We start from the raw sequence: 22,926 nt of genomic DNA, 5'->3' as shown, positions 1-22,926 counted from the left end.
TCCTATCCTTTCAGACTGCTGAGAAGACAGGATAGGCTGTGTTGCATAGGGAGTAATCTTAAACAGGACAACTGGAAAGTAAGTTGCATTTTATTAAATAGGGCTTAATCCCGTGGTAGCATTCTGAGGATTGTAGCCTTAGTCTGTCATGGACTAATTCTAATTAAACAAGAGCACCACGGCAGTTAAGTCACATTACGCAGCATGGAATCAGGGAACATTCCCATAGACTTTTAAAAGTGTGTATGTGTGGGAATCTCTTAACTGTTCTAATTGGGACAACAAAATGGGCATGCCAGAGGTGGGGAGCGGAGTGTCATGTGCTACCTGTCTTCCTTATACTGACACCTATCTTGGACACAGTTAAGTAGATCATTTGTTTGCAAAATCGTTGTAGGCAGAGCAAGTAGATGGAGTGATGATTTCCTGAAAAACTAGTTCTGGTGTTAATATTCAGTTACATCAAAGAAGAAAGCAGTATACTCATCATCTCCAGTCTCTCAGTGGCAGTGTGCATGTTATGATGATGTCAGCATAAATAAGTTGTATTTCGGAGGTGTTGCATGGGAATCCATGGCTTCTTGATGTCAATCACGCCAACATCCTTATCGTAAGGGCTGTGATTCAGTAAAGCGGGCCCATGTGCATGCGCTTTGCTTTCTTATCTTTTTGCAGGTACAGAAGATAGGGCTATTCGATACTGCCAACTTTTCTGCTGGTGCAAGAGGGAAAAGAGAACTCTTTTGGCCTTGATCAATGGGATTGTGGCACCCACATGGACAGAAAGTTTCACAAAACAGGACTTTAATAAGGAGGGGAATTGGGCGAGGCCACTCGCCTTGTACCAGTGGAAAAGCTGGTAGGATCCCACCCAACAGCTGTGTCTTGCAGGCATAATGGAAGGGAGTTTGGGATTATAGTTTACCGTTCCAGGATCTGGCACAAGCTGCTGATGCACTTGAAAGATGGCACCAGTGCTTGTGCAGAGAAGTTTTGGGTGGAAAGTGTGGCTGACTCAGGGAGAAAATTTGGTATCTATCTGAGGGCAGTTTCAGATAGCTTACCAGAGAGGAATCTAACCTTTTTGGAAATGTAAAATGCATGAGGGAAAAAAGGTGCTTCGTAACAGGAATTGGGGGGGGGGATAGGCATTTTCAGAAGAATATAAATGTCTGCTAGCTGCTTTCAAAGCAAAATATTACTTATTGGGTGTTACAAATGTATCATGTAATTTGCTTTACATATAGGAATGGCTCTCAGTATAACAATGATTTCAAAACAGGTCTCTCTCCCTCCCCCTTGAGTAATGAGGTTGTCAGGTACAGGAAGGAGGAAGGATGTGCATGCAGGATGTGGGAAAGTAGTGAAGAACCAAGGGTGGGAAGCCATGGCACCTCTCTATTTCTTTATGTAGCATGCAGTGATTGTTTTCTGCCTTACCTAAGCAATTTATCATTGTTGGTGCCCCACTACTATCCCACGGGCTAGGGTGAGTTTGTACAGCTAAAGTTTAATATAGTTAATGTTGCAGTATAGCATGGAACGTCAACAGCATGTGATGCTACAGTCAGAATCAATAATCCAGCAATGTCCATGGGCTAATGTAATGATCAGTGTACCCTTGTTTAATTAGAATTAGTGTTTGAAAGAACCTCTGATTCTGATTCTAAATTTCCAAAGGACAGAAATAATGTTTGAAAAGGCACTTTCTTTTTCTGTTCATTGGGAAAGTAAACACCTAATTTTTCATTCACTGACCTCATAGTTATGCTTTGTTCTCGTTTTTTCTTAAAATCCTTGTTTTTCCCAGACTTCCTCAGCTGTTCTTCTGCCCTTCTCATTCAGGAAACAGGGTTGCTAGAATTAGAGAAAACTGGAGTGCCTGTTTTATATAATACTCTTGTTTCCACATCTTGCTTTCTTTCCAGGCATTTGAAGTTTAAGCCAGCTGTCAGTTATGTGAGCAGTTTCCGCAATGGGTGAGTATTTTTCATGATGGCTTTTATAGCTGTAGTCAAGACCCGAGTCCCACCTGCCTTATGCCTTTGCTCCGGCTTTAGCATCAGTCTTTCACCAGTGGCTTCCTCATCCTTGCTGTAGCAATGCTTGCGGCAGTTGCCTTGCCGGTGGGGGCAAGGAGGGAGGGTAGTCTTCCACCTGACCTACTTGTACCACGTTGGGTCTTTTAGTCTTCATCTGGCCATGCAGGCTTTTGCAAATGTTATGCTGGCCATATGCAACAGTAAAGGGGGCAGGCAGGATGCTTTCCTGGCAAGTGAGGAGTCATCCTCTCACCTCCGCTTATCAGGCTTTCAGTTTAATGGCACAAGTCTTTGTACTGCTGCTGCAAAGCTACTCCATTGAATCCATTTACAAACAAGGGACAGGGATTACTTTTATTGCCTGGCTTGTTTTTACTTACCTTTCTAGAGAATGTACATTGCATTTTGGAAAGTGAAAGCTGCTCACTCAGTCTGTGTCGGTAGATGTTATACTGCAGCTTACTTGAATACTTGATAGTTTGATTGGTTTGTCAAGTTTATCTTCATTGCCACATGAAGAAATTAATAAGTATGGGGAGGGAGCTCCTGTGTTGCCTCCTTTTCCACACAGCTGTTCTTTGCACAGTCCAGGATGGCATATTTTGTTAAGCTGCTTTGGAGCATCTGTTTCCCCAGGACTTCATAGTCCAGGGAGAACCTTTTCTGTTCCTCAAGTCCCACTGCGATGGGGACTTGTGCAAGAGTATGCCTGTGTTTGTGTTCATCTCACGTTGGTTTAAATGGTTCTTGGAGCCATCTTGGGATTGGGTATTGTCTCTTTCCATCCAAGAGTCGCGCACTGAGAAGCTTTCGTTCTTTCAGATGAAACTGCTGATTTGATGAAGATGGATGCTGGAGATTATGCGTTAGCTAATCACACCTCTGTATTCAACGCCCATCCTCTACAACAAGATGCTCTCTTGGGGGATCATGTTCCGTTGTCTGGCAACAAGGTGAGGAGTGCATCTTTGTGAATGAGTGCATAGGTTTGCTTATAAATTAATTGTTTTCTGATGGGTCAAAGTCAAAATTTATGAGGGGTTAATTTGGGAAAATATCTGTGTCACTCCCATCTATCCAAATGATTTCATGCAAGATGAACTTGTATATAGGATTCTTGAATTCTGCAGCATTTTCAGCCACCACAGAATTCCATCAAACTCTCCTTAGGTAACTAATATCCAATATTAAGGCCCACTTCCTGTTCCCACTCGTAGTATCTTGAGGCTTATGGTGATTTCTGGCAGGCTGAGAAAGGACCGTTTTTTACTGTTTTCGTCTGAAATGCTATGTCCTTCCATCACCTTTGTAATGTTTTTCTCTTTCTCATGTGTGATCCCTTTATGAGTAACTTCTGTAAAGGCACCCCTCTGTAGTGTTCTGAGGTGATGTGTATTGTGCTGCTTCCTTGACTTCCTTGTTTTCGCTGCCACTAAAGGCTCCTACCCAAAGAACAGGATGGCTTAGTTGTATATGGTCCTCAGCTCATGGGGTGGCTCTGAGGTAAAAGGGGATCTCTTACTCTAAACTAAGCAGTTGTTTTTATTAAACATAAATGGAGTTTATTCATAATGGTTTGTGTATGGTTAATAAGCTTAATTTAATGGAGTCGATAGGCATAATAGTTTCAGATGAGGGTAATGTTCTTGTTTCTTTGAAGTTCCTTAAATAGACCTAGCCACATGGGCATATTTTCTCACTTGTCACTTAGGCCAATAACTTCCACACAGCTTAACTTCCCAACTTGCCACCAAGGCTAGTAACTTCCACACAGTTTTTTCTCTCTCTGTCTCTCTCTTCCTCCCTCCCCCTCCTCCCCTCTCAGAACAAACCAGTCAACTCTGCCTCTTTTGGTACAGCTACCATCTGTTCATAATACATCCCATCCAGTCTCCCCCTTTCTTACTCTACAGGCCTGCATTTTAGATCACAGCAACATATATATATAAAATTCCACAAAACATAGAAATAAAACGCACACGATATTTACATGGCAAAACACCACAATCTTCCTCTGAATGGCTTCTGCCCTGTTTACCTTCTCCATAAGAGTCCAAATCTAAATTATGTCATAAAGAAGTACAATTTCCACACCTGAATTGTGCAATGCATCCTACATGTGTTGTTCCCTAAAATTACATAATTGCTTACAGGACACTTTCATGTTTCAGGTTGCAAAATTTTAGAGGTCCTGTGTATATTATAACGTTTTAATATGTAGAAATGCTTGTATTATTGCAGTTAATTACCTTTATTAAAGAGATGCATAATGCTAGTGTGACACCTGAGAGTGTAATGGATCTGATTTATTCTTTTAATATATTTTGTTTTTTCCTTGTTTCAGTTTCCATCAGACAAGTTTGGCAGTCTGGAGAGACCTTTCCCTGGTCCAACTGCAAATGCCTTGTGTAGTCTCAGTTACTGTTCAGGTGAGACAGGCTCTGTTGGTTTCAGTCCAGGGCTCCTTTAAAATGGGCTGCAGATCATGGCAGCACAATGCCATTGGGTGAAAGTACCTATGCTGAGGTTAGTTCTGTCACAGTTCTAGGGCATGGCTGCCTTGCTGCAATTGTAACTGTTGAGTCATGCCATCTCGTTAAACAGGAAAAGTGCATTTTCATCAAAGCATATTGGGTGTTTATGAAACATGAAGTAGTTTGAGGTGATCTTAGCTAGAAATTGCTAGCTGGACCCTAACTCACTCTTATTTATTTATTTACTTACTTACTTCGGTGATACGACTTTTCTTCCCGATGGAGACCCAAAGTGACTTATAGCATTCTCCCCTTCTCCATTTTATCTTCACAATAGCGAACTTGGAAGGTAGTTAAGCAGAGTGTGTGTGACTGGCCTGGGGTCACCCAGCAAACTTCCACGGCTGAGCAGGAATTAAAATCTGGGTCTCCCAGATCCTAGTCTGAGACTCTTAATCACTGCATCTCATGGCTGTATAAAGTGGCAGCACATCAAAGTAAATAAAGCAAATACTACTTGAAGCACAAACAGCTGTACACTTTGAAGATAATAAAGCACCATGTAAGAAGATGCTTGTTTCTAAATAGAGCTCTTTTGGAGGCCAGTGATGCTTGAGAAGGTTATGTTGTTTTGTAATTGACAACCTGGATATAAGTCTGTTAGGTTCTCACTTACTGTTCAGTACTTCTTTCCTGGCAGAAATGTCATCCCCTGAGAGTTATCAAGCTGCGGGAGCACTAAGAACATTTGGAACGAGTGCCAATGGACAGTGGAGGAGTTGCGTTCCTACCCATGGTTCTGTTTTGCAGAAACCCAGAGCAAGTCGGAGCGCATATTTTGAAACTCGCAAACTCTCAAGGTATGCACAGTTTCATACTTCTTATAAACTATATTCATAATGGATACCCAGTATAACAAAAAGTTTAAAATGGTAGTGTAAAAATCATTCATAAGTTCATCGGCTAAGTAATTTCTGGCCAGCAAAGTTAGTTTTCCCCACAGTAATTCTCATTGTGCTCTTTAAATGTAAAGCTAATGGCAGATCGACTTCTGGAATGCCTTCTCCCATCCCTATACATGGGTTGATGTCCTTGGTTTGTCCTCTGGCTCTTATTATTATTTGGCGTTATTAACATTATTCTTTCTAATAAGTCAAAACTCAAGTTCAGTGAGACATGAAAACTTCCATTACAGTTATAGTACAGTGCAGGACACACAAGTTTCTAAATGAAGTGTGTATGTCTACATTCTTGGTGTCGGGTGCTGCAAATCATAAACTAACCTGTTACTATTTCAAGAACACTGTTGTCTTAGTGTGATATTGGACAGTATTTGTGGTCAGAGAGGGTTATAATACAATGTCCAGAGGCACCTTAAAGACGAACATGTAGTTCTTTGACCTTTCATAGAAATAAATGTTGTTAGTCTTTAAGGTGTCACAGTACTTCTGTTTTATTTTACTAAAGTTTACTAATACGGTTACTCCTTTGCAGTCATCAAATAGATCATTTAATATTGTTGTACACTGTTCTTTGTTGTTGCAAAAAAATTAAATAAAATGTTTATTTAAAAAAGAGATCATTTAACAGCATTTCTAATCAGTGCAGCCCCTTGAACATGACCACCAAGCATTGCCATTGCACAATTACCACCGACAATATATGTTAACAAGATTTTTAAAAGTGTTCAGGGATAAGCTGACTGAGCTACTACAAGCATTATCGAATTCAATACATTTTAACAAGATTTCTTGTTCTAACAAGATTAGTCACTTCTGGCCAGCTTAAAAATCCCTTCCGCAACCTTCCATGCAATAATTGACCTCTGTGTAAGGTACGAGTATAGTGTCAATAGCTCACAGCAACTCCATGGTGCTACTAAATAAATGTTTATTTAAAAAAGAGATCATTTAACAGCATTTCTAATCAGTGCAGCCCCTTGAACATGACCACCAAGCATTGCCATTGCACAATTACCACCGACAATATATGTTAACAAGATTTTTAAAAGTGTTCAGTGATAAGCTGACTGAGCTACTACAAGCATTATCGAATTCAATACATTTTAACAAGATTTCTTGTTCTAACAAGATTAGTCACTTCTGGCCAGCTTAAAAATCCCTTCCGCAACCTTCCATGCAATAATTGACCTCTGTGTAAGGTACGAGTATAGTGTCAATAGCTCACAGCAACTCCATGGTGCTACCAAGTTTACAGTGTGCATCACAAATCACAACTGGCCCTACTCACTGTATAGGAGGAAAGTGGGTTTCACCCAGTGGGCAGATATCAAGCAGAGAGTGATGGATTTCCTAAACTAAACTCAAAACCCAAAGGGACATGTGTTGCAATAGTATTTCTGTCCCTTTTTTTGTTAAGAACATCAGAAGAGCCCCAGTGGATCAGCCAGTGGTCCATCTAGTTCAACATTGTGTCTCATACAATGGCCAACCAGTTACGCTGGAGGGCCAATGACAGGGCATAGAGGTGAAGGCTTTCCCCTGATGTTGCCTTCTCACACTAGTATTCAGAGGTTTACTGCCTGTGCATGTGGAGGTTCCTTTTAGTCACCCACAGTCTCACCTAAACTATGTCCCATGCCTTAGGAACTTTCTCTACTGCTGGTACCCAACTTGGTAGGCATGAACATGAGTACCTCAAGGGGCGACACGTTCCACATAGGGCAAACTGCTTAAGTTGGTGCACCAGAAAACTTTCTGCTGTACTGTTGGCTCGATACCCCCTGTAATGATTCCTTGTTTTGATGTGTGTGTGTTCCTTTAAATGTTAGTTTGACTGCAGTAATGCAAGGATGGTGATAAGGGGGAGATGTGTGTGCTGTGATTGGGTGATGACTGAGAGTGTGGGGGGATACGTTCTGGGAGGAATTTCTGTGTGTGTGAGATTTAGTAGGGCTCCAGAATGAGATGTAGCCTCTTCTGGGAAATAAACAACCTAAATGATGTCACGAGGATAAAAAGGACAGGGCAGAGGATGACCTCCCCACCCACCTGCACCATGCTTCACATTTCCTTCACAGCCTCCTGCTTTGTACGGACTTGGTTGGTTGTGTGGCGGGTGGCGTACAGGTTCAGCTCCTGTCTGCTTCCATGTAAAATCCAGTAATCCAGCCCCATCTGGTGGCTTAATATGTAAACTGCAGGGAGCTGCAGGGAGCAATACAGTTTTCAGTTGAGGACTCTGTTTTATCATTTGGATCTTCAGATTCACTTTTTAAATAAGTGCATCCTAATTTATATACTAGGTGCAGATTAGTTTCTGTAGGTTCAATCCAGTAATACGTGAGCAGAGGGGTTTTGCAGTTCTACCCCACCCCCCACCCCGATATCCTATCCAAACTGGCAGAATTGAGTCCCAAGATTGATGAACCTTCAGAGACTGACAGCCATGTGGGTAGGGCTGCAATGTGGTGGGGTAAGGGAGCAGAAAGAGTCTCTCTGTCCTCTTCCATTAGCGGAACTCAGACAGAAGTGGCAGGAAAGGCGATTTCATCCCATCCGCACTGCAGGCTCCCTTCCCAACCTGCATGGCTGTTAGTCTATACAGATCCATGATCCTGGGAATCAGCTTTCCCCACCAAAGTACGCGGAAGACAGTTGCTCTGATTTCATGCTTGAGTGTGCAGCACCTATTCTAGATTTTTAAAAAGCGATACTTTGATCATGCTTGCCAAATTGACTAACAGACTGATCTCTTCCTGCAGTGGGACATCAAATTCCTTTGCGGGGAAATCAAACCATCATTGCCATGTCTCTGCCTATGAAAAATCCTTTCCCATCAAGCCTGTTAGCAGTCCGTCGTGGAGCACGCCGTGCCGTCGAAGCATGCTGAGTCCCAAGAAGTCCCAGAGGAGGTTCATCAGTACGGCAGAAGAGGTGAACGAAAGAGATTTGCGCTGCTTATGCCAGAAGACGCTTTTCTTGTGTGGGGAAGGTCTCCAAACGCCAGCCTCTTTCACAAATCGTCTGTGTTACAGCACACTGTGTGGTGATGGTTAAACCTCTAGCAGTGATTGTGTCAGGTAGCATGGTGTCACAAAAGGGTAGAATGGTTTGTTGGGATCTCTAGCTATCGTTGGGTGAGTTGCTCTGCTTCTGCAGTCAGGGCATGTAGAAGGCACAGGGAAGTACTGATGGAGGTGGGGTCCTAAAGAAAAGAGAACCGGGAAAGGGGAATACAACCAAGAAATGTTGGAGGTGGAGAGGTGGAAAGGTTCAGGAAAAGAGAGCAGAAAAGAGAGGTGCACCAATGAACTGCTAGAATGAGAAGTGCCAAAGTTGCATATTGATCTGAAGCAACCAGCCAGATCTTCGGCTGCATATTTCTGCCTGCAATAGATCTGGATTTGTAATGGGCATGCTGTGGGCAAGTGGTTCAGGTCGCTGACGTCCTTTATACTGGGCTGGTTTGAGAATGCTGGGAGCTGATGCAGGCAGCACTTGGCGTGGTTCTGTAACAGAAACCTGGAAAAATCACACTCCCTCCCCCTTTGTGAGCAGCACTGGAAAACGTGTGGTGGCTGGATGCACACATTTGCCAGCAATTGTTTGCTTCTGTGGACTTCCCCTCTGGGCTGTTGAAGGGCAACAGTGCCACCCTGTACATCTGACCCTCCAACTTCATGAGATTTACTGTTATCCTGCTTTTTCAACTTTATTTAGCTGTCCTGTACATTTTTAATCAGGAATCAAAATACTAGCTAGAATCACGTTAGAGGCTGGTCAGAGCTGAAGAACCGCAAACAGTAGCAAACCTTCATCCATGTTAAGCATGTCTCTATTAGGTAAAGGTTTCCCTTGGTCGAAAGCCAGTCGAATCTGACTCTAGGGATGTGGTGCTCATCTCCGTTTTAAAGCCGAAGAGCCAGTGCTGTCCAAAGACGTTTCCATGGTCATGTGGCCAAGGCTCATGGAACGCCGTTACCTTCCCACCAAAGCGGTACCTATTTATCTACTTGCAATTTCTTGCTTTCGAACTGCTAGGTTGGCAGGAGCTGGGGTCAGAGACGGGAGCTCACTCCGTCTTGCGGCACTCGGGTCTCGAACTGCTGAACTACCGAACTTCTGGTCTGCTGTTTAGCATCTATTACAGTTCAGCATCTATTACAGAGGCTCAAACCCATTTTTTAAAATGTAATTTCATTGCTTAAGTGTGACAAAGCATTGCACGTCTGCATTAATCCACAATTTTGTGAGTTGCTTGAAAACGACTCTTGCTTTCCCCCTCCTCTCTCACTAGACTGTTCGAGAGGAAGAGAAAGAACTTTACAGGCAGCTGCTCCAAATGGTTACAGGAAAAAAGTTCTTCACCTCCAAGCCCTCTTCACTGTTCTCTCTCCAACTGTGAGTCTTGGAAATGCACTTTGTAGCTGGTTGTCAGCGACACCACGTTCACAGTCGGCTTTCGGAAGCTCTGATCTCTGGTTTCGTTTTTCAGGCCACGGTGTGCGAGTTCCAGTAAAAACCTTTTGAAAGAACCTGAAAACAAGAGTAGGAAGCCAGCCGAAGTGTATGGCCTTGTTCCAGGCAACCCACCGCCTGGGGCTGCCAGGACTCAGGAGCAGCACTCACACAATTCACTGCCATGCCTCATAGGTAGTTATCCTTCACGGTTTACCTTTGAGCCTAAAGACAGCAGTACGCCGATTCAGCAGAATAACACACCCTCTTTGGATGTGCAACCTGAAGGTAAAAACAATAGATGTGAATTGAATGATGTGATCTCCCCACCCCTGCTCTGTTTCCAAATTATCTATAGACTCATGTTTGGTATCTCCACTCCTCCTCACAATAATCTTGTAAGGTGGTCTGATGCCATCCCCGTTTTTCAAATGGGAAATTTGCACCCCCAAACCACATGTTGCTGATATGTTAGCAGTTCCTGGTTTCAGTGTGGCTTGATTCCTAATAAGCTTGCTCCGGTTTGAATTCTAAATCTGGCTTGCCCGCACTCACCTAAAACAACAAATATTTCAACAAGAGCTTGAACCCAGGTCCATCACAGCTCTCAGAATACGAATAAAGCAGCTTCTGTTATAAGTGCCACTTGAGAATAAAAACGGGGCCCTGATTTTCAAAGGAAATTTTCTTATAAAAAAACAGGAAAAAAGAACGAGGAAAAAACTCCACACCTTAAAATCAAGCAACTAAATGAGATTTTTAAAAAGAAAGAAAAAGATATAAAGACAAGACAAAAATACAGCAACATGGATGTTAGATCTACCCATAAGTTTCTATAAACAGCTTTCAAACAGCTTTCTACATGCCGTGTTCAAATATTGATATTTGGTCCTCAATCCATTGTTTTACTGGAGTTGGGCTTTTATCTTTCCAAAGTTGTAGTACAAATCGTTTAGCTGTGGTAAGGGCACGAAGAATCCATGTCCACTGACATATCCACTCCAAGAGATGGGCAAATAGCTTTAAAGTACACGGACATCCTCAAAAATCAGTGAACGTTCTAATACAAAATTGATATGAGACAACTCCTTCCCAGAAAAAAAAGAATGAATGGACCACACCCGAAGCATATATTTTAAGGGACCTGTCCTGTGAGTTATGATGCCTACAATTAGAGACTTTACTCAGTCTTTTGCTAAACAGTTGCTGTGGTGTCCAGTGTAGTCTAAACATAATGTTTTGCTGAATGAGTCTCAAGGTCCATGGAGAGAGCAGTACAGACTTCAAGGCCATATCCCATTGCTTTGGCAAAGTAAGGCAGTCTAGCTCCTTATTCCATTCATTCTTGAGACTGAATGTCAAATGTTGTGCTCCTTTCAGGGTCTGACTCTGTCATAATGCTCAACGGCAAAGATTTCAAACCTCCAGCCCCAAGGTTAGTGTTACTGTGTTTCCCCCCCCAACTTGCATTTCCAAATTCTGGGGACCAAGGGCAGGAACTACTGGGGAACAAGGTGGAGGAGACCTATCCTTCTGAATGCCTTCCATAAGGCCCAGTGACTGGGGCAGGCTTAGCCGTCTGCTCTGATGGCAGGTGTGGCGGCAGAAGGCAGCTGGCTGGTGAAAGTCCTGATCCCACAGCAGCCAGCTCTCAGACCTTTTTGGTAAGGGACGGTGGATCCCAGTCAAGCAGAGCTTCTTGAACTGCAGTACCAACTCCTCAGGTTGGATCCAGACCAAATTTTCAGCTGATGGGAGTGGGTGGGGTCATTTCCACCAGTTTCCCCTTCCCGCTGCAGACCCCCGATTTGGCTCTCATGCTGTCCTGAGGGTGGGAAGGCAGGAACGTTCTGTTGCGCCAACCGCAGAGCCTAGCACGAGTGGAAAATTTTGCCTGGATCCAGCCCCTCCCTCACCCTTTCCTTTTTGGTAGCTTTGCAACTATGTGTGCCCTTGCTTTCAGACTGTGAAATGGGGGGAGGCAGAGGACAGGGGATCGGGACCGCAGTGTTTTGGTTTATGTGTGAGAGATCTCTTCCTTGGGTTTCTGCCTGGGGTGGTTCGTTCTCTTCTCTTGCTCCTGCTTCAGTCTGCTCCCGTAGCCTGCTTTCCAGTGCCTTCAGGGGGTGGCTTCACAGCGCTGGATCCCAGTTGGCTCCTTCCTTGGCATGTCAGCCAAGTAGACAAGCTTGGTTCCATCACATCCTCTGATTCCCATAAGGTTCTTAAGGTCCCAATATCGTTCTGAGGTGATGCTTCTCTCCTGATCTGGCAGCAGTGCATGTAATGGCACTGAATCATTGAGTACGTTCTTCTGTTCGCTTCAGCTAAAGCGCTCTCCTGTATCCCACGCAGACAAAATATTGACACTTCCTTCTCTTTCTCTGTCTCTCTTTCAGTACCCCTTTCTTCCAGGCCGAATTATGGATCAAAGAATTGTAAGTGTTTTCTTCTTTTGAGTATTTACTGCTTTGATTCAGAATAGGACAGGGTGGATTTGGGTGTTATGCTTTTCTTTAAACATATAGCATGTTCTTCCAAGCTGTAGTGGTGGTTGCCAATGCAGCCATGCTACTGCCAAAATAACCTTGGGGCTTTCCTTCTTGCTTTCTTCTACAGGTTTTTTGTTGTTGTTAGGCAGATGTTTTGAGGATTGGGGGGGGGCACAAGTAGGGGAAAGTTTGGCTCCTCAAGCTGAACATCATCATGGCTTGTTTCAGGGAGTGGCTGGAGCTGTCACAAAAAGAATTCCCTATATGCTTCCGGTGCATAGGAACACCGTGTGTGGTGTTTTGGGACCAAAAGGTCTTTATCATCTTCCTGATACAAGGAAAGTGTGGTCTGGATCACACACTCAGGGCAGGGAAGTGGCAGAGAGCTGGGATGGAAGAGTTGGACCGCCTCTTTTCAGAATGCAAGTAGAGGAACAGGACGTCAGTGCAGCAGGCGAAGAGAAGGTGTAGAAGCCTTCCTCCCCACTGTTACTGTCTCTTGTTTATGTAGCCATGTTAGTCTGTGGCAGAAAAGCAAGTGGGAATCTTACAGCACTCTAGAGATTAACTTGTGTTTCTTCCAGCGAAAGCTTTCCTGGACTAGAGCCCATTTTGTAAGGTGTATGAGAAGGATTCTCTGTTGGCAGCTCATATATATACCTGATTCAGTAATGTATATATATGTATATACACACACACACACACACATGTGCGCTTTACAACTTTGTTGCCTCCATGCCTATTGAATGCGAAGATCTACCTCCTATATCTAACGAAGTGGGCTTGGTGGCAGCTCTGGCTAGAATAATGTCAAGTTTCGTTTTTTGGGGGTTTTGTAATGCGAAAGAACATTCAAAGCTGGAATCTCCTATTTAGTCTGAAGTGACGCAGTCCATTCCACCACTTCGTTGCCCTCTCATCTTTCTGCATAGGAGAACCAGCCTGAAATGCAAATTCCGGTCTGGTGATGTGACTTAGGTTTTTCATTTTCTTTGGGCGTCCTTCCCTCTCCCATTCATTTGGTGATCAGTGCCTTGTCACAGCTGCCTACAGAAAGAGAATTAAGCCCTTCAGTTAGCCTAGGTAATTTTGTGGTACCTAGATAGATAACCCGTTTTGTGGCTCTCTGAAATCATCAGAAACCAGTTACTAGTTCGGCTGTGCTGTTAAAAGGTAGAAAGTGAAGTAACTGAAACACTAGAGATCGTTGGTGTCCTCTGGTTTCATAATGTGAATATGGTTTCCTAATGAGAATGTTCATAAACTTTTCTCATGTTCAAACTTTTCTCATGTTCATTGCTAATGCTGAACACTTTGTTTCCTGTATAACAAAAGAACCAGCGTGTATGATTCCCGAGCTCGTGAGAGATGGAGACAAATAGAAGAGCAGAAGGCTTTGGCGCTACAGCTGCAGAGCCAGGTGAGAAACTCATATCTCAGTTTTTTTAATTAACGCTGGACTTAAAACTGAGTTGGGGAAGGCTGCCCAATTTTCCAATGTCCTGCTTTGCTAGGAATAATAATGATCGATGCAACTGCAGGCCATGAGAAAAGAGATCTCACTGTTGCTGCCAGGCTGCCTTGACTTGAGTTTTATTAAATACTGACCTGCAAACTGAAAATGAAGAAAGGGACAGAACTAATCCACGTTCAGTGGAAGTAGTAGGATTTCACCACTGATTTATTTTTCACTTAAGCTTTGTTTTGGACCCTAAGTAAATCTAATAGCTGAACCCTATTTGTCCATCATTCCCCCCAAAAAAGTGAGAAAGCCAAACTGTAAAATAAAATTATGCTATCTTAAGAATCTCCCTTGCAGAGACTGCAGAAGCAGGAGTTTTCAATACCTGATTCAGTAAACCTACATCTGCGAGTACCTCTTGAGAAGGAGATTCCTGTTACAATTGTCCCAGAAGAACCAAAGATAGCTGACGGCGAAGAGGAGTTCCCTGAACTCACTGACGTAAGTCTTGTGTTGATGCTGGCAGGCTTGAGGGTCTTAGTGAAAACCAGGGGTCTCAGAAAAGAATGAGACATGTGCAGATATGCATTCACCCTCGCTACGCATGAGATGTCGAAAACTAGATTTTGGCAGAAGTTACTGTAGCATTGCCTGTTCTCCCTGATATGCTAGCTTTCTGTGTGCAGGAATTATTTTTCGTGAAAGAAGACCACACAGGAGTGCACATTAGGAGGGGCTATGGCTCCGTGGTAGAACATCTGCTTGGAATGCAGAAGGTCCCATGTTCAGTCCCTGGCATCTCCCGTTAAAAGATCTGGCAGTAGGTGATATGGGAGACTTCTGCCTGAGACCCTGGAGAGCTGCTGCCAGTCGAAGTAGACAGTACTGACTTTGATGGACAAAGGGTCTGATTTCACAGAAGGCAGTTTTGTGTGTTCACAGTAGATATCTTGGGGGGGATGAGTATTTAGTGTGTGTGTGTGCTTGTGAGCCTGGAAATTATGGTAACTTCTGGTGACCCCTGTTGGGGCTAGGATGTTTCAGAGAGGTGGCTTGATATTACCTGCCTCTCTATCCCGGCCCTAGTATTCCTTGGTGGTCACCTTTACAAGCACTTTCCAGGGTCAGCCCTGCTTAGCTTCTGAGATCTGACGAGATTGGGCTCGCCTGGGCTATCCAGGCCAGGGCCACAACGAACGTCTTATTGGGTGTTTTTGACTCCCTGGTTTTTGTTTATTTTATTTATTTTTTTATTAGAAATAAAAATTGTATCCACTGAAAAAGAAATTGAATGCAAAGCTTTACAAATTCACCTTCGGTTCGATAAATGAATCCTACAGTTCACCAGCCTAGTCAGGATAACGAATGGAGAAGGGAAGAACTTTTGTAAGCCACTTTGGGTCCCCATTGGAGAAAAAAGTGAGGTATAAAAGACTTAAGATAAAAATGGAATGTTTCTTTTTATTTCTTTTATACCCTGCTTTTCTCCGCAATGGGGAACCCAAAGTGGCTTACAACATTCCCCCCTTCTCCATTTTAATTCTCATTAATGTCTGGTAGGTTAGGCTGAGAGAGAGAGTGAGAGAGCCCATGGTCACCCAGCAAGCCTCCATGGCACAAGTGGGGATTCAAACCTGGGTCTCCTAGATCCTATACCACATATGCCATTTTATTCTGAGGCCCCACAGTAACTGATGTCTGAGGGCCCTCTCCTTTCTATGAACCCCAGTATGTTTTTGGGAAACTATTTGTATAAGCCTATGGCCAATCACAAAGACTCATAGCTGGGCAATTCTGCAATTCTGTTCAAATGACATGTGAAGCCATGGTTTAATTAACTAACTACGGTTATTGTGTTCATTCAAACACTGTGTTTGATTGGGATACTTTAAAGTGGGATCGGAAACTAAAGTTTGACGTTGGTATATTGATCTCCATTAGCCGTAACTATAGTTTCTCATGACACACAAATACAGACATACCGGCTCAAATCCTATGGAACATTTCCACTGATGGAAGGGATCTTCATCAGCCAAACATATTTCTTCATCGCCTCCCTCCCAATGCAGTGCAAACTCCCCTTCCCAAATGCATGCATCCTCAGGGACAGGGGACCTCCCCTCCCCGTTAGTGTGGCGTTGCCTGACCACACCAGTAGGATGTAAGTAGCTGTAAGTATCCAGTAAAGAAGATAGTCCAGGCAGCTGAGTATAAAACTATTTACAGGTTTATTTACACAAGCTCCACAATTGTTAGTAGCATGAACAAAGTGCTCCGCAGACAACAGGTACAACATCATAGGAATACACTGTACACTGCATCAGTACCTTTATACAAATATCAGCCAATCACATCAGACTGCTTAGTCATGCTGACTCTATTACTCAGTGCAAGGCTGAACAGAACAGAACCAGTTTATTCCGGTCAGGATGACTCTCTGGAACTGTCAACTCCTGTCAGTTAGATGAGACTCATCTACAGCTAAGACTTACATTAACAAATGAATACTACCACCCCCACCCCAAGAACAGTGTGAGGAAGGAGCAAGAGGTCTGTAGTGGGTGAGGGGAATGGTGAAAATACCCCCCCCCCATTCACAGAAATCTGCTGCAAGATCCAGCCCATCCCTGCACATACTTCCTGGGCTATATTGAATCCTGGCCAGAGCAGCTCAAAACTGAAAGCTCTCCTTTTGCCGCCTCTTGTTTGCAGTCCCTCTAACCAAGGAAACGGGCGTTTGTCAAGGCCATTTGAGTGATCCTCTGTGAGCCCACGCACACACCATAGTTGAAATAAGCAGTGTTTTTGCATTGTAACTGAGCATACATTAAGGCACAAAGAGTGTGATTCCAGATTCGACACCACTTGTCTACCTTTTGAAGCTATTTTTATTTGCAATGAGGTTTTTACCCGCAGTTTTAACTAGTAATCTGATTTTGAGCTGGAGTTAAGGTCTTGGGATAAAGCAGCGGAAGTTTTCATCCCTGTTATTTCCTGTAGGAGATGGAAAGGGAAATAAAGAGCGTGCTGCGAAGCGGGAACCAGGACGAAGTCCTGAGCGAAGCCTTCCGATTAACAATTACTAGAAAAGACATTCACACCTTAAGCAACCTCAACTGGCTCAATGATGAGGTAACCCCGTCCTCTGTGTCATCATCCTATGCCTAAATGCTGTTGCTTTGTTTTCTGTAGCTGTGTGATGGTTGCATAAAATCTCACTGAAGCAGTAGGAGCCAGCTCACATAACTCACGTAGCTGTCTGAAGGCTCAGACCCTATCTTTTGCTTCCCCCTCTCATCTGGCTCCTTCAGCCATCTCTAGGCCCTGATTGGCTGCTACCAGCTCTGCAAACACACCAGACAGGGGGTGGGTGACTGACAGAAAGGGGCAGGTCCTTTGCCCATCCGTCACAGAAGGCTGTAAAAATCACCATCAACAAATCACTCTTTCTGAAGAAGGCCTTGGGTCCAACTGGCCAGCTACTTTAGTTTTAAATGAAAACAGTGAAAATAGGCAAACCAAGCTTTCTCAGCTTTGCTTGTTTTCCATGGGATTTTGTTTTGATAGCAGGAAAGAGAGAATTGAACGCAGCATCTCTATAAACCAAATCACACTGTAAATTTAACACATAAAATGGGTTCCGCCCCGTGGTGACATTGACAGGCACGCTCAGATGTCACTCCAACTCTCTTTGCTGCCAAGGCCTGAGCTGCTGGCACCCCATAAGGTCCCCCATCATTTTGTCTGAAAATTTAGGCAAGTGGGGAGCAGCAGCTGGAGGAAGTCTTGGAAGAAAACTGGCAGGAAGGGGAAAGGTTAAGCGCCTTCCTGCCTCTTTCTTCTACAGATGCCCTCAGCCCTCTTTGCACACTGGATTAGACATCCCACACCTGTTCCTACACCACAGCATGTTCGAGTCTGTAGCCTTTCATGCCCTTGCGGCTCCTTGGTAGAGCATCTGCTTTGTGCTCAGAAGATCCCAGGTTCAGTCGTCAGACATCTTCAGTTTAAAAAGGATCGGGTAGTAGGTGAGGTGAAAGACCCTCTACCTGAGACCCTGAAGAGCTGCAGCCAGTCCTATAAGTGTCATCAAATAAATATAACTACTTCATGCAAGAGAACTTCCGATGGTGGACTTGGTTTCCCAAATCTACAAATATATTATCAAGCCATCCACTTATCAAATGTGCTAAAAATGCTAAATCAGCATAATGATATGGACTGGATAAATATTGACCAATATTATACTTACCTATACTCAATACAAGAAGTCATCTGGCAATCACCCTTGGAAGGTCCTCACAAAATAGGGTATAATCCCTTTCTTACTAGCATCCTTGTCTATTTGGGACAATAAGAGAAAGACTTTAATACCAAAGATGTCTCGATTTCAAACTTTTTACATCAAAAAGGTATGCTATCAGCAAATACTATTAGGCTTTCCCTTCCACTCGCCCTTCCTTCCTATCTAGGGCCCGTCGTCTACCGCCACGACGGGCTTTGCTTACTAGTTTCAAATAATAAAGACCTTATGGAGAATTCTGTGCTGGAAAACAAACTGGGCAGTTCAATATCTTGGCTTCAGTTTTTACAATTAAAGCATCTCTGACAATAAATCTGTTTTTTCAGATATTCTTAAACAGCCTCTATCAGAATTTGAACAAATTTATAAAAAATGTCAAATGTAAAAAAATCTAATTTCACATATTTATACAAATTTAACTCAAACGGAGAGAACTGCTTCTTTAGTATACCAAATAAAGTGGCAAAATCTAAAGTAATATCTGAAGAAGCATGGCAAAGCTTTTGTGCATCATCCCCTTTTCGTGGTAATATTCTAGATGTAAAACTACAAACTTTTAAAACCACTGCACTGCTGGAAAACAAACTGGGCAGTTCAATATCTTGGTTTCAGTTTTTACAATTAAAGCGTCTCTGACAACAAATCTGTTTTTTCAGGTATTCTTAGCCTCTATCAGAATTTGAACAAATTTATTAAAAATGTCAGATATAAAAAAAATCTAATTTCACATATTTATACAAATTTAACTCAAACGGAGAGAACTCCTTCTTTAGTATACCAGATAAAGTGGCAAAAAGACTGTGGTAAAGTAATATTTGAAGAAGCATGGCAAAGCTTTTGTGCATTATCCCCTTTTCGTGGTAATATCCTAGATGTAAAACTACAAACTTTTAAAACCACTGCACATTGGTATGTAACACCACAAAAATTAGCTTCTATAACCTCATCAACTAATCCAGTGTGCTGGAAAAAGTGTGGACTAAAAGGTACTTACCTACATTGTTGGTTAGAATGCTTTAAGTTAAAAACCTTCTGGGAAGATATTTTAAAACAAATAAAGCAGATAATTGGAATAATGTAGAATTTAATCCAGAACATATTTTCCCTCAATGCTTGGATGAGGAAGTCATATCCAATAGCTACTATGGAGAGAGATACCATTTTATTATTTGCAGCAAAAAAATGCAATCGTGTTAAAATGGAAAGACAGCTCAAGTCTGACTAAACAGAATTGGCATAAAAATTATGAAATCTATATGTAATGGCTAAAATAACAATCTAGAAGATACATTTTCTCAAGAAACACTATCCAGCTTTATATCAATACGGTATCCAACATCCAACAATATGGTAACGCAACAAGAAGCGATTCCTAACATAATAAATGATTTTGCATCTTTGGTAATTAAAGGATGTCACAAAGAAGGTTGTAAATAAGGTTTTTTATATTGTACTCTACTTACAACATTCATTTTATTGTATTAGCTTTGCAATTATTACGCTGTATATATCTTTTTTTGGTTGTTTATTGTAAAGTTATTGTAATAAAAATGGGTTTTTTTAAAAAAAGAGCTGCAGCCAGTCAGAGTGGACAGTGCTTGCTAGACCAGTGGTCTGAAGTGGTATTAGACAGCTTCGTGAATCAAATCCAAGACTTGGCTTTAGTAGCTGTCACTGCCATACCAGGCTACTTCTTGGTTCACTTGCCCTTTCTCCTTGGCCCTTGTCAAAATTACCTGCATTTTTTGAAATCTTAAAACGTTGCAAATCCACATGCGTAACTTTTTTGTTTATTTGTTTTTGCTATTAATCACAACTGGCTTATGGCAACCCCACAGGGTTTTCAAGGCACGAGACGTTCAGAGGTGGTTTGCCATGGCCCGCCTCTGTGTCACGAGCCTGGTATTCCTTGGTGGTCTTCCATCCAACTACTAACCAGAGCTGACCCTGCTTAGCTTCCAAGCTCTGACGAGATTGGGCTATCCAGGTGAGAGCTGCATAACATTTAGAATACTTAACAGTCTACATAGTACTTACAGCTCTTACATTAATGAGCAATTGTGTTTTTGTTAGAAGAGGTTATTGGAGCAGCAGGCTTAGCAGCCAGCAAGGCTGAATACCGCTGACTGTCCCAGTGTTCAAACAAACGTACTTCTATGAATGTAAAAGGTCAGGTTGAAAATGTACCATTTTCCTCTCAGCTGGCTAACGGCATTTGTTTTTTCCTCCCTGTCAGATCATCAATTTCTACATGAATATGTTGATGGAGAGAAGTAAACAGAAAGGGTTTCCAACTGTTCACGCATTTAACACGTTTTTCTTCACCAAGTTAAAAACTGCCGGTTACCAAGCTGTAAAACGTTGGACTAAAAAAGTGGACATATTTTCTGTAGATATCTTGTTGGTGCCTATTCACCTTGGTGTCCATTGGTGCTTAGCGGTGAGTATGGTTTTGGTTTTTTTAAAGAATATATTTGTTGAAGCATTTGTTTCCTACTTCTTCACAGCAGAAACGACTTGCAAAGATAGGAAAACATATACCCATATCACAAATAAAAATCCCAATTAAAGTATATCAGATCTAAAATAAAACAGTGTTGCACAAACTCCAAACCAGAATATTTGGTCTAGAACTAAGCTAATTAATTTACACATTCCTTCAAATCATACTCTAAACCCTAAACTGTCTCAGAACTGGCCAGGGCCTTCTTTGCCCTGGCCTGGTGGAACACACTCCCAAATGAGATCAGGGCCTTGCAGGACTTGTTACAGTTCCGCAGGGCCTGCAAAACGGAGCTGTTCCTCCAGCCCTTTAGTTGAAGCAGTGGATGTTTCCACCATCTCAACCTCCCCTGTCCATAGTAAGCCTACAGATGCCTACTATCCTGCTAATGTCCAACAGGAGGCGTATTGGACTGCTCTGGAGTGGGATGTTTCTTAGCTGCCATCCTATTTTATTTAACTGGTTTTTAATTATATATTGCTTGTATTTTATCCATGCTGTGAGCTGCCCTGAGCCCACTGTGGGATAGGGTGGGATATAAGTGCAATAAATAAATAATCAGAATCCTTAAATTCAAAAAAGGCAATTCTCCATTGTAAAGACTGGGCATGTCAACTCAAATTCAACATACCAGTGGAATAATACTTCCTCATGCAGCTCCCTAAATCTTGCCAGAGAAGGCCAGGTATGCACCACTTCTGGCAAGGTGTCCTGTAAAGTAGGGGTAATCACAGAAAAAACCCATAGCCCCGGTAGAAGATAAGGGAAACTTCCCAGAAAGAGGGAACCATGAAAAGATGACAGTGTGTTGATCTTAAATGTCACTCAGACATGGACTGGCAGAAGCATTCCTTCTGGTATGTGAAATGTGGCTCCCAAGTTGTGAAAGGCTTCATAGGTAAAAACTAGTCCCTTGAATTGAGTCCAGAAATCCAGTGGAAGCCAGTGCAGTAGTCCTGCAATCTGTAGTTTACATGCATAGCATCCCTTACTAGTTAAGAGGCACAAGGCTGCATTCTACAATAACTGCAGTTTCCGAGTTACCTTCAAGGGCGGCTCCACATACAGCATGTTAACGGTGGTCCAGTCTGGAGGTTACAGAGCATGCATCGTTGTAGCTAGGATGTCAGCTTTGGAATCACTTGTAAATGATAGAAAGCATTCCTGGCCACAGCATTTGCCTGTTTAAAAATAAAAAATCCAAGGCTGAATCCAGGAACACCCCAGGGTGGTCAGCTCATTGCAACCAAAAAAGGGAAGAAAAATACAACCCTGCACAAGAAGGGTAACCAGAGAGGTTGAAACAATGAAAAAGAGATTAAAATATAACTATGAATGTTCTACAAATGTACAAAGCACTGGTATTTAATTTAATGTATATAGAACTGTCAAAATATTATTAAAAACAACAAACGTGGTTCAACATATAAGTACCTAATCCCAGTATCAAGACAAATTTCAATTTACAAAAATACAGGTTTAAAAGTACATATTGTTTACATATGCAATGTAATACCATACACATTTTGACACAAGGCCTTCCTCAGTGGTATAAATCATGCAAGAGCCAATACGATACACATTTCGACAGTGGTATAAATCAATCCTCAGTGGTATAAATCAAACTGAGCACTCTGTTAACTTAACAATTAAATACAGAAAACTGACCATACAGAGAACAGACCTTACTCACACTAAGATGTTCACTCATGGAGTAAGAGGTATCAAATTGTCTTGTAATCCAGCATGGGCAACTCATCAAAATGCAGAATATTTCCTTTGCTCATAGATCTTCTTAGGTCAGATCAGACATGCTCCAAATTCCAATGAAGTGCTCAGGAACAACCAGAAAAGAAACCTAGATTTCTTCTCCAGGCCCTTAAAAAAATGGTACACAGCAGATAAGAATCAAACCTAACATTACAGAGTTGTGTGGCCATCAGCTACAAGCATCCTATTGAATGTATGCCTGAGATGTGTATATTATATATGTCCTAAATATACCAGATAAGTAAATAATGTACATAATTATGATAGTCTGTAGCAAAAGCCATGTAATAATTTTTAAGAACAAGCAGAATACAAGCATGTTATGTAGGCTTTTGAGTTCTCCAGAACCCCTTTTTCCGGCTGGATGTGAGGGGAGGAAGTGAGGTGGGATTTTAAGGCCCTTTAATCAGCATCCTGTATAGAATGTCTTGCTGGATTCAGTGGGAACTGGGTGTCTCAG

At 42.4% G+C, this 22,926-nt stretch overlaps 1 protein-coding gene across 1 annotated transcript in view; it reads left to right on the top strand.

The window, feature by feature from the left end:
• SENP1 (SUMO1/sentrin specific peptidase 1) overlaps positions 1 to 22,926 on the top strand; it is a 34,870-nt gene continuing 11,944 nt past the window's right edge. The window contains exons 1-14 of the mRNA XM_015421366.1: positions 1 to 78; positions 1,929 to 1,979; positions 2,865 to 2,995; positions 4,387 to 4,471; positions 5,217 to 5,376; positions 8,241 to 8,412; positions 9,776 to 9,879; positions 9,974 to 10,224; positions 11,317 to 11,371; positions 12,336 to 12,374; positions 13,764 to 13,848; positions 14,248 to 14,391; positions 16,891 to 17,022; positions 20,430 to 20,633. Coding sequence (XP_015276852.1) covers positions 1,976 to 1,979; positions 2,865 to 2,995; positions 4,387 to 4,471; positions 5,217 to 5,376; positions 8,241 to 8,412; positions 9,776 to 9,879; positions 9,974 to 10,224; positions 11,317 to 11,371; positions 12,336 to 12,374; positions 13,764 to 13,848; positions 14,248 to 14,391; positions 16,891 to 17,022; positions 20,430 to 20,633 — 1,566 coding nt within the window. The 5' untranslated portion in view covers positions 1 to 78; positions 1,929 to 1,975. The remainder of the gene's footprint in view (positions 79 to 1,928; positions 1,980 to 2,864; positions 2,996 to 4,386; positions 4,472 to 5,216; positions 5,377 to 8,240; positions 8,413 to 9,775; positions 9,880 to 9,973; positions 10,225 to 11,316; positions 11,372 to 12,335; positions 12,375 to 13,763; positions 13,849 to 14,247; positions 14,392 to 16,890; positions 17,023 to 20,429; positions 20,634 to 22,926) is intronic.

This window comes from Gekko japonicus, unplaced genomic scaffold (genome assembly GCF_001447785.1).
Source record: "Gekko japonicus isolate JY-2015 unplaced genomic scaffold, Gekko_japonicus_V1.1 scaffold637, whole genome shotgun sequence".
NCBI classification, from domain to species: domain Eukaryota; kingdom Metazoa; phylum Chordata; class Lepidosauria; order Squamata; family Gekkonidae; genus Gekko; species Gekko japonicus.
Note: the sequence above shows the minus strand (reverse complement) of the source record. Positions and strands in the feature narration are given on the sequence as shown.